This window comes from Echiichthys vipera (assembly GCF_963691815.1).
Source record: "Echiichthys vipera genome assembly, chromosome: Y".
Taxonomy (NCBI): Eukaryota; Metazoa; Chordata; class Actinopteri; order Perciformes; family Trachinidae; genus Echiichthys; species Echiichthys vipera.
The window spans coordinates 13,855,221-13,867,109 of NC_139849.1; the positions used below are offsets into that span (position 1 = coordinate 13,855,221).

Below are 11,889 nucleotides of genomic sequence, written 5' to 3' on the forward strand. Positions count from 1 at the left end.
ACGAACCATCCCAATGCTTCGGTAAATACTGTCACAAGCCTGAGCTCCACGAGAGATACCTCAGATGCATAAAGGATCCCGGTGAGTGCAAGACAGTATGCACTCCGTGCCACCGAGGTATTTGCTATCAAAATAATAAAGTGACCTGGATGGAGGGTGCAGCCGCAATAGAGATCGAGTCGCCTCCACTCAAACCATTCTCCAGACCGCACATATCGGACGGACCCATATCCTTCTCAAATATACTGAAATATGACATCCCGGGAATGGAGGTACTCCAGGCCATAAACACCAGCATAAAGCTCATTGATGTGCAAGAAGACCTAGGTAACATCACAAGAAACCTAGAACAGTTTGACAAGAGGTACAATGAGTTCACGACTAGTCAGGTCACATTTGGAGGTTGGCTTTCAGGATTTGCCAGCGATGCAGCCCTATGGACCTCTGTATCTCTACTAATGGCATGGTGCACCACACTCTCAGCTGGGATTGGATATTTGTTTTTCTGTGGAGGTGGTGGAGGCGGTGGTGGTGGGGGGGTGCTCACAAACTACACTAAGAGGCGGCCTAAAATGTTATAGATACCTGCTTGAATAAATGTCCTATATGTCAAGGAGTTTATGTTCTGTTGTGGTTCCTTTTGTGTGATGTGAAAGGTGGATTGTGGGAGAATCAAAGGCTTAGGATTAGAAACATAAAGCTTTCAGACACAGGTTGTAATTTCACAAGTTTATTTTGTTTCACTGTACACAATGTAGGGACATCAACTGTAATGTGTCTATCAAAAATTCTAGATTTCACTGCGGTTTACACAATCATATGAATACAGTTTTATTACACTGGTCAACAGCGAGTCACAGGTGATGTGAGGGCACATCAGACACTCACTGAAACACTACAGTAGTCTTCATGCCATAGTTTTCTGCTCCTCCTGCCAGCGTCCGAAAAACCGCAACGTACCCTGTATATACAAGTTTGCCATCTGAGCAAATCAACACTGAGGCATCTCCCCTCGAGATCACCAAGTCGCCACGTTCAACAATCTCCAGGTTGGTTTGCTCTTGAGATACCATCATCACGTCTGGTGGTTTGTACCACTCACCCGAGTGTTGCCCAGAGTACCATCCTCGCTGGGGGCATGTCATGGTTTTGTCGATGCAAACATAGCTGTCAACGACCATTGAGCCATGTATGTGTATGTTACGCGTATTTCCATGGTCATCAGGTAAGATCTTGGTATAATCAGGTCTGTTCACAGTCAGGCTTGGGGTGTACTCTTTGTCTTGAGCCTGTATAAAGTTAGGAGCACAGACCGTTACACCATGTGAGCTGACACCAGGGTCGTCATTCTCGGTGTAGACGACAACGCTGACATGTTCCTCAATGTTATAGTGTAAGCCAAGTCCGTCTCCGATCCCTTCTTCGAATTTAGCCGAGGTGCCCCTTGAGATGAGCACTCTGCCCCTTGATGTCATATGTTCTAACTCCCCAAAGCGGACACTGGTACCATCTCTGGATATGACCAGATCAGTGCTGGATGATTCCATCTTGTCCTCCGGTGTACACTGGTAAGCGTGGGGTTTGTGCAGGTTTGGATGAATTACATTGATGACACTACCTTCAATTATGAAAGTATCGCACACCTCCGGAATGACACCATCATCGGTCATGTTGGTGACCAACACGTCCACAGACACTGAGCCGTTGTAGACGGTGACTTTGGGAGGCTCATAGTCTTCTGTTGTCTTGGTGTTGCACATGACTGTAGCACTCTGTGTATTTCAATCTGTATTGCTATGCAATCGTAAGGAGCTACAGACATGTTATCATTCCACTGGGCACTCTTGCTACTATATATATAGCAAGGTTCCATCCAACCAAGGGTATCTGAAGGCGGAGCGTGGTCTGATTATTGAACCATGGTCGGACCAAAACAGCCACGGTCGGCGAGTCAACTCTGGTCGGACAATACTACTGCGGTCGAATAAGTCAACTGTGGATTGACTTAAAAAAAACAACCGTAGTTGTAATCTAAAAGGAGGCATGTGTTCACCCAACTGCCATGTCCAACCGATGTCAAGATTCTGCGAGTCGAAAGGTCATCAGACCAGACAGCTGAGATATCCAATCACAGAAGTAGTCAAAGTGAATAAAAACCCGAACCTATGTGTTTGCCACCCACAACATCAAGTCATGGCTGTGCACACCTATTTAAAGATATGGAACCAATGTCATCTTTGATAAGTTTCTAGCCATGCCTCACAAAAAGGTGATGGATGCATACGGAGAAGCTTTTGCTAAGCAGCATCCAAACCTACCCCTGCGAAAGGTGCTCACGCAGAAGCTCTTTGACGATCTGATAGAACCCAGTCCACGTAGTCCACGTAGTCCACGTAGTCCACGGCAAATGAAAACCTCAAACCTGGACTGGTTAGCATCGAGCGTCGAGAAACTCTCCGTAAAGGATCGCCTGGGCATCAAGAAAAGACTGTTCAAGGATTCGCCCTCTGCCAAAGACCTAAGCGTTGGGGCCCGAAAGAACCGTGTCTCCGTAAAGGATTGCCTGTGCATCAAGAAAAGACTGTTCAAGGATTCGCCCTCTGCCAAAGACCTAAGCGTTGGGGCCCGAAAGAACCGTGTCTCCGTAAAGGATTGCCTGGGCATCAAGAAAAGACTGTTCAAGGATTCGCCCTCTGCCAAAGACCTAAGCGTTGGCGCCCGTAAGAACCGTGTCTCCGTAAAGGATCGCCTGGGCATCGAGAAAGGACCCCTCAAGGATTCGCCTTCCGCGACAGACCTGAGCGTTGGCGCCCACAAGAACCGTGTCTCCGTAAAGGATCGCCTGGGCATCAAGAAAGGACCCCTCAAGGATTCGCTTTCCGCGACAGACCTGAGCGTTGGCGCCCGTAAGAACCGTGTCTCCGTAAAGGATCGCCTGGGCATCAAGAAAGGACCCCTCAAGGATTCGCTTTCCGCGACAGACCTGAGCGTTGGCGCCCGTAAGAACCGTGTCTCCGTAAAGGATCGCCTGGGCATCAAGAAAGGACCCCTCAAGGATTCGCTTTCCGCGACAGACCTGAGCGTTGGCGCCCGTAAGAACCGTGTCTCTGTAAAGGATCGCCTGGGCACCCGGTTCTGATTGGCACACAGGCTGCACAAAGAGAGTTGCACAGCACGAAAGGACAGCAACAGTGCTACTAGTCATGGATAAGATTCACGCATAGTTGTGTACACTGGGTCCAGAGCTGATACTTTCAAGATCACCTGTGATATCTGCGTTTATTACACTCGTTGTGTGACCATATCCTTATGATGTGAAAAATAAAAAGACATGTACACCAATATGTAATGGTCTGTAGTTTCATTCAACATTTCTATGTTTCTACAATACATCATGCTAGCGTGGCACACAGGCTAGACAAAGAGAGTTCCGAATGCCCCAATATCATGATGGGCACAGCACGAAATGACAGCTACCGTGCTACTAGTCATAGAAAAGATTCACACATAGTTGTGTACACTGGGTCAAGTAAGACCTGACATTTTCAAGACCACCTATGGTATCTGAGTATACCACAGTCAAGTTTATTTCACTCAAGTCTATGTGTGACTATATCCTTGTGATGTGAAAAATAAATACATGTACACCGATATGTGATGGTCTGAGGCTTTATTTGACATTTATGGGTTTCTATAATACATGCACAACACCATATATCATTACTACTACACACAGTCAGTACACATAGTCCCCAACCCCCACCCCCATTCTCTTTCATGGCTGATGGCTAGGATGGCTAGGAAGTCCACCCTGTCTAGACAGCATCCACTCAGGCAGGATCCGTGGCTTCGGTGTAGTCGGGGACCGAACTCCCTGGAAACGCGAGTGTTTGTACAGGCAATTTGATCCATAGGGGCAAATTCCACGGCCTTCATCAAAGCGTCTACATGGTGTTCTCGCCATGACACTTCTGTGTTTCTGAGTCAGCTTCTGCTTGTCTTCGTCATTATCAATCCAGTACAGACTCGGGATGTAAAACTGTGAATAGGTTCGGCATACTGGAAACAATTTGGCGTTCATAGATTCGACACGCCTCCATGTGCTGATGCACTTCAGACAAAAACAATGTCTACAGCCGGTTAGAATTCCGAATTTTCGGTCGCTCACAACGACCTTGTCTAACACCATATCCAAGCACACAAAGCACACCATGCTTCTACTGTGCAAAATTGCACCTGAGATTGCATCTTGATCCTGGTTGTACTTTGAGAGCTGTCCCTCCGTCTTCATGAACTCATTCAGCTCACTGGATGTTGGGCTTAGTAGAGACTCATTAAAGTCTCCCTTGTCCATTGCCAAGGGTCCTGTGGATGAAGATATCGCTGTTGCCATTTGTGGTGCTCAGCCTGACTCGTGTGCACACTGGTAATGGTAGTGAGCTTATTGAAACAATTGTCTCTGATCACTGACCTTTTATACGACCATGTATCCAACCAAAGACAGCTGCAGTCAGACAAGTCAGCCACAACCAGAGAAAACACTGGTATTTGCGCTGTTTGTGCATGTGTGTAACATGTATAATAACAGATTGAAACAATATAATTTCCCCCTGCCGGATTAATGAAGTAATTCTTTTTCTTTTCTTCTATTTCTTCTTTTTCTTCTTCTAGACAAAAAATGGCCATGGGCAGACAGTCACAGAAGTGGCTCGGTCAACAACAGCCATGGTCAGATTAGCACTTGTTGAAGGACAAGTAACCGAGGATTGAGAAACCTCACCCGATGGACAAATTATCCGTTGATGGACAGAAACTGGCTGTGGGTGGACAAAATATCTGTAGATGGAAAAGAAACCTTCGCAGTTGGACAAGTTGACTGTGGATGAATAAAAACAACAGCCAACGACCAGGAGGATCATCTGAGTATCTTACATCGGTGAGTGGCCTTGTACATTCTTTGCTATTACATAATGTCTACAGTGTGCTTTGAGACAACAAAAGGGCCACAGTCCCGTACACGCTTCATTGAAAGGCATCTATATCTCTCCATGTATTGCACACCTCCTCAATACTCTTCCTCACTCTCAATGTTTGACTCGTAACATCCTTTATATTTAGCCTTTGTTTTAGGTTTATTATCCGCTTCCTTGAAAGGTTTGCAACGCTGACGATCTTCCTGCTTTGTGTAGTCCATCTCTCCATGGTGAGACTGCTGCTGTTGCGGTGTATACCGATGATACCCTAGAGGTTGTAGTAGCTGCTGAGGTTGTTGCTGGGGAAAATGGGGGAACTCGCTTGGGAAGGTGCCCTCTAGGAAAGGTGGGGCCAAAGGGTAGTTGGTACACAATTTAGTCTCGAGCCAGCTCCCAGGTATATCCACCAAAGGTGCTGGGTTGTTCTTCGGACCCAGCTGAGACAGGCGAATCAAGCGGTTAGACATGAAACCCTGCCTGTTGTATCCTGTAGGCCAGGCCGAGCTCATGCAGTACCGAAACAACAGATATATGTAGTATCTGGAGAGTTTGCGAGCTTCAATTGATATCTGATCAGGGATAGGCGTCTCCCGACACACCGTGCTATTAGATTCCATGCGGTGGAGACAGACAATATCCGCTCTGGGTATGTACAACATGTCAGCTCTTTGCCACATATTTCGCAACAGTTGCAATGTCATCTGGAGCGTCCCTCCGTCTTTGAGTACTGTGTCCTGCAGCAACCCTGTAGCTGGCGCACCTGCCACTATCAGACATTCGAACAGTGATACCGAAGCATGTTCAGAGAATACGATCTCTCTACGAACCAAACTGTTCATCTCCTATGTATTGAGCCAACTGAGTCTCGGAGAACTATGCTATCCTGTGACAAGCCTTAACATTCAGATAAAATGGCTCAGTTGAAGTGGAATACTCAATCCCGGAGCAATATGGTAAGGTTACTAGAACCGGTAGAGCGTCACAATCTGTATCACGTTAAGACTTTGCATTATGACGAAGTGTAAGGTGTACTGCACTAGCGTTGGGTAAACCTGGCCGATTCCACATTCGGACGCAGTGAGGACTCCGTAATAGTACCTAATAGGTGTGTCCACCAGCATAACCTCACAAATGTTGGGGTGATGGATATTGTGAATGGAGTGTGGACTGGTGGCTGGAGAGGTGCCAGTTCATCTCCTGGGACTACTGAGGTGCTGTTGAGCAAGGCGTGGAACTCCCAACTCCTTGACACTGATCCATTGACAGTCCACATGTCCACACATGCATGTGTGTGTATTTTGGGCCTGTGTGTTAACATGAATAATAACAGATTGAAACAATTTAAATTCCCTTGCAGGATTAATAAAGTAATTCTTCTTCTTCTTCTTCTTCTTCTTCTTCTTCTTCTTCTTCTTCTTCTTCTTCTTCTGTACGCTGTTAGAGGCCACAGTGGTACTCCCTACTGTGGACATTACACTGCTTATGTGCGGGACAATGACAGTTGGTATCTTGCAGACGACGCTCACTGAGGCTGTGCTCCTGGGATGAAGTTACGGAAACCTACGAAGTAAGATCTAATGTGTATGACGGAGTAGCCTACATGCTAATGTACCGTATGAAAAACAGCTTCCATTGAACATCTTGTGACAAGACAGCTCTGTACAACTATGATACTACTGTTGGTGTAACCTCATGTTTGTCCATGTTTTTCTGTCTAGGTTATACGATTTCTCTACAAACTAAACTGTTCATCTCCTATTTATTGAGCCAACTGAGTCTCGGAGAACTACGCTATCCCGTGGCAAGCCTTTATGTTCAGAGAAAATGGCTCAGTTGAAGACCCAATCCCGGAGCAATATGGTAAAGTTGCTAGAACTGGTAGAGCGTCACAACCAGTATCACGTTAAGACTTTGCATTATGATGACATGCAAGGTGTACTGCACTGGCTTGGGGTAAACCTGACTGATTTCACATTCGGACGCAGTGAGGACTCCGTAACAGTACTTAATAGGTTTGTCCACCAGCATAACCTCACAAATGTTGGGGTGATGGGTATCGATGAGGAACCTCGGATTAAAGGGAAAGATCGCCTGGTGGTACACATAAAACGACAGAATGATCAATCAGGTGGGAACCGTAGGCTGGACTCCATTGTACTGTTCCTTGTGATCCAATGCAATATGAGAGCCCCGTACTCTGTGCATGTGAGCACGTCCATAACTCGTGCAAAGGAAATAGCCAGCAAGCCCCAGCATGTTCTATTCCCCACGTTTTCGACGTGACCTTCCTTGTGTGTAGAACCTTTTTCTCAGCAGGCACATCCTGTGATAGATACATTCCTTCCATCAAGCTACAAGACGACCAAGTGTAGGAAGGTGATTGTGTCGACAGACAAGTTTAGCCGAACATACGAGCCTCTCAAGTGTACCGCAAAGGCCAATCCGTGGAGCTTGTACGGCAACATACAGTAGGTGTACCCCAGGGCTCTAAATGTGAATTCGACATAGAGGAACTTATAACCGCACAGCGTAAGATACTGGGTCGAGGAGGCTTCGGGTTGACAGTTCCCTTAAACCCTTCCCTTGTTGCAAAAGCCAACCTGTTTCCTGAAATGGTGAACTGGAGCGTTTCTTTCATAGACGAGGAATTCAGCCGCTACGCACACATCGCCTCTCAGATGGAAGAAGTCATGATTGGCGTCTCCATGAAGCACTCCAACATTCTGCGCACATTTGGAGGCTTTTGGTGTGAAATACCCGGCTACCAGCTGGGGGGTAGAGGTGTAATCATCATGGAACGAGCTCTATGCTCACTGCAGGAGTTCATGTCGCGTGTAAAGGTCAAATCGTTTGTACCAGTTGTTGAACTGGACACCCTGGGGGGACTGGATTACTTGAGGTCCAGAACCATCCAACACAGGGACTTCACGTACAGGAATGTCTTGGTCTGTCACCAGCCAGACAGAACGCCCCTACCTGTTGCTTTCAAGATCAGTGACTTTGGCACAGCGTGCAACTTCTCTACCCCGGATCAGCCACGGGGGAACCGCACTAACATGGCTCCTGAAGTGCTGTGGTGTTTGAACTCAGCCACAGGGAGCGACATATTCAGCTGGTACTGTGTGATGTGGGAGTTAAGAAACGGCTCACCCTTGATACAATACAAGACGCCTGAGCAAGGATATTGTAAGAGGACATATGCTGAGAATCTATCGAAATTGGTCGGGGTTTACAACCCAGATATCGATGAAACATTTGAGTTTGGCTTTATGAAAGCTATCAATGCCCGCGTCCTTCACGCGAGACACAAAGACAGAAGGCCTACTTCAAAGACAATACTGAAATACCTCCATTGCATGGGCTCTAACATAACAGACAGGGATTTTGTCTCCATGAGAGTGCTTTGTATTACGTTGTTCCCTCAAGAGAGATGGTCTCCTTCCGAATTGCTCAAGCTTATGCGATATCAGTATTTGAGCCGGGATATCAGCGCCGCAAGGACGCCTTCTGAAGAGATGCCCTTGTCAGTACAGGTGGGGGAGTATAAGCCAACCGATATCATAGTTGCCGACGACTGCGTCCCCAAAGGGCTCGCTAAACTGGTAACGGATAGATCGGCTACAAGATCCCCCATTACAGTGATTAAGCCTGACCCCAAAGTATACTACGGCATAGACTTTATGAGGTTGGCACCTGATCTTATCCAGCCCTACGAGTGGTACTCGAAGAAGGTCAAAGAGCTTGAGGCTATATACCAGAACAAGCTTAAGAAGCGCAAGTCCGGTGACAGAGACAACTCTGGCGATGCGAGGCGCTGGAAAATGGCCCCGGGGGTAGACGGTCCAGACGATGGAACTTCGACAATGGTCCACGGTAGACCACCTCAGGTTTCTCCTCAACCCGGCATAACGGATATTACACAGACAATATACCGGGAACACGAGCAAGCACCGCAAATTCGACTCAACAAGGCTCATGGCACAGAAAGAACGGTCACAGACCCTGCTGCACAGGTGTCAGCGGAGGTAACTAACCTCGTTTCGAATAATCTCAACTGGAGCGAGAACGTGGTTGAACTGTTGAGCTGCAGCAATGTTGATGTGCATGATGAGCTACTCGACAGTGGAAATTCTAATACATGTTTAACAACGAGTGACATCTCTAACGGGGCTCTGGATGTGACCACCAGTCAAGTAGGATCAAGTGTGAACACCTTTACCACCAACGAAGACCAAGGGGCCGATCTCGTCGCGGGTGTCGAAGATGCACCACCATCAACCAGTGAATCGAGCACTGATGCAACCCTGACCGAAATCGACGACTCCCAGAGTACGGTGACCTTGCGAGGCAAGAAAATCGAGGGGGAGATAGACACGACCATGGTCATTCTGAAGAGCCACTGTGATGAGGTGATAGCACGTTTCAAAGACAATGTAATCGTACTGTCGCAAAACTTGACCCGGGGACACCCTCTCATATTCGCTGGTCCCCGAAATGGATTATGTAAATGCTCAAGGCGCAATGACATTTTCATCTTCCAGTACGCACAGCTCTTTACACGTTGCAAGCAGGTGTTCAACTGGGAGACCTCGGACGCACCTAATTCGGTAAACAGTTTCCTGCTGCAAGTCTTTCTCACACTCAAGGCTGCATTAGATCTGAAGCTGTTACCCGTGTACATGACTGACTGGAGCGATGTCCTCATCGGTAAAGGTTCTGTGATGATCGACATTGTCCCTTATCTCGTCAAGAACTTTAAGAAGCCGCAATCCTCACTGTTTGGCAAACACTGTAACAACTTTGTCGGTCTCTGTACCGCCATGGTGGCAAAGCACTCACAGGACTCAGAGCTGCACAAATGGCTTCGCATGCTGGACATCAGGACGCCTGCCTCACACGTGCTGACCGACTCAATCGGGTGGTTAAGCAAGAGCTTGGATCTCAGAGAAAGGACGACCCCGCGCCTGTTGACCTTAGACAGTGAATTTTTCACGTTCAGGGATTATGTGTCCCACATGAGCAACTGGCTGACCTGCGTGGGCGAGGAAGAGGAAGCCGGTAGTAGAAGCAGCGCTAAACTGCTGGTGTACGGACACCCAAAGCCTTTCAGAGGCAACCAGAGAACAGAGGGTTTTGGTGATAGCAAGCTGAGTACGCTGGTTAGGAACATAGTGTTGAGGATGAAAGTCAAGATATTTAGATCCTCTAGGGTCGACGTGACGACACTGGATTGTACGCAGGGGTTGACAAAGATAACTTTCAACAACTTGGCACTTGCTGGGATTTCCAGCGTGGATCAACTGGACTGGTCGAGGTTAGTCACCGACAACGGTGACTTTTTCACATACGATGCGGTTTCACAGACTGAGTCTAAGTGGGCCCCTGTTATAATGTTCACAAAACATAAGAGACCGGGACCTGTGCAGGAGATCTCTGTCAGATATTACAGTATGACAATTATCATGGTTCTACTAAGCCCTCAGGGGTCAGTTAAATCTCTCAGAGAGCTCTTCCGCGGTGTGGTGACATTCAGTGTGACAGACTACTAAATGTACAACCATGTTACGTTCGATTATGATGCCTCAGTCAGACCCTTGCTCCCGTCAACGCTTACTGTTTTACGACAATGAACCCCCCTTGACTCTGTTACAATGTGCCTACTGACCACACTGCTTGGCAGCTCTCTACCTGTCCACATTCAACCATGCGTGGCTTGACCAATCCTGGTACCTATTGCAGCGTCAACAGTGTTGTCCAGTGTCTGTACGCGACACGCGAGCTACGGGATCTCATTGGACAAGTTCACGATCAGGCATGTCAGGCTCCTTATTCAGTAGCGGTGAGGCTTAAGCGTCTCATATATGACATGACCAAAGACGGACAGATACCGTTAGACCCAAGCTTTCTTGTAGGCTCGATCAGGGTGTACAGTGGAGTATCTTTCGAATTTCAGGAGGACTCGGACTTTGTATTCAAGTGCATAATCAACGCTCTGGCAGACGAATGTGAGCCTGCTAATAAGATTGGAACTCTGTGGGACATTGTGAAGGAGGTACGAATGCGTTGCTTCGGTTGCAACACAGTATGCTCAACACACAATAGGTTCAACACAATCCCTGTGTTGATCGAAGATAATCTCCCTGACGAGCTGCAGGAATACATCAAACAGTACTCCAATAATGAGTACTCAATTTGTGACTACCATTGCACAGAATGTCACATGAGAACCCAGGTTGAAATGACGAGCAAGGTTTTGTCATTACCCCCTGTTGTCTGCGTGAGGATTGGACGTGTTAAAAATGTTGGCAAAGATACTGCTCACATAGTCAAGGTAGAGAAGCGCTTTGCTTACCCCCAGACTCTTGATCTGAAATACATTATGCATGAAACCCAAGTGACTGACAGTGCCCTATACCAGCTGTACGCTGTTATAGCCCACAGTGGTACTCCCTACTGTGGACATTACACTGCTTATGTGCGGGACAATGACAATTGGTATCTTGCAGATGACACTCACGTGAGGCTGTGCTCCTGGGATGAAGTTACGGAAACCTACGAAGCCAGATCTAATGTGTATGACGGAGTAGCCTACATGCTAATGTACCGTATGAAAAACAGCTTCCATTGAACATCTTGTGACAAGACAACTCTGTACAACTGTGATACTACTGTTGGTGTAACCTCATGTTTGTCCATGTTTTCTGTCTAGGTTAATACATTTTTGATACATAATCACTGGTGATCTCAGCCTCATTATTATTATTATTATTATTGTTATTATCATAATGCATAAGAATAATGTGAACATATATGCAGCAATGATAGAAAGAGACTGGATGCAATGAAGACGTAGTGATTATTTTTATTATTATTGAGCAGAGTTAATGACATTTTATTATCTCATATAAGCATGATG

At 46.9% G+C, this 11,889-nt stretch overlaps 1 protein-coding gene across 1 annotated transcript; it reads left to right on the forward strand.

Moving 5' to 3' along the window:
- Positions 1-10,677: 10,677 nt before the first annotated feature.
- Positions 10,678-11,601, forward strand: LOC310966223 (ubl carboxyl-terminal hydrolase 18-like; the record flags this gene model as incomplete). The annotated part of the gene is made up of 1 exon (XM_083940076.1): positions 10,678-11,601. The coding sequence occupies one exon, from the start codon at positions 10,678-10,680 to the stop codon at positions 11,599-11,601; it is 924 nt and encodes a 307-aa protein (XP_083796202.1).
- Between the last annotated feature and the right edge of the window lie 288 nt (positions 11,602-11,889).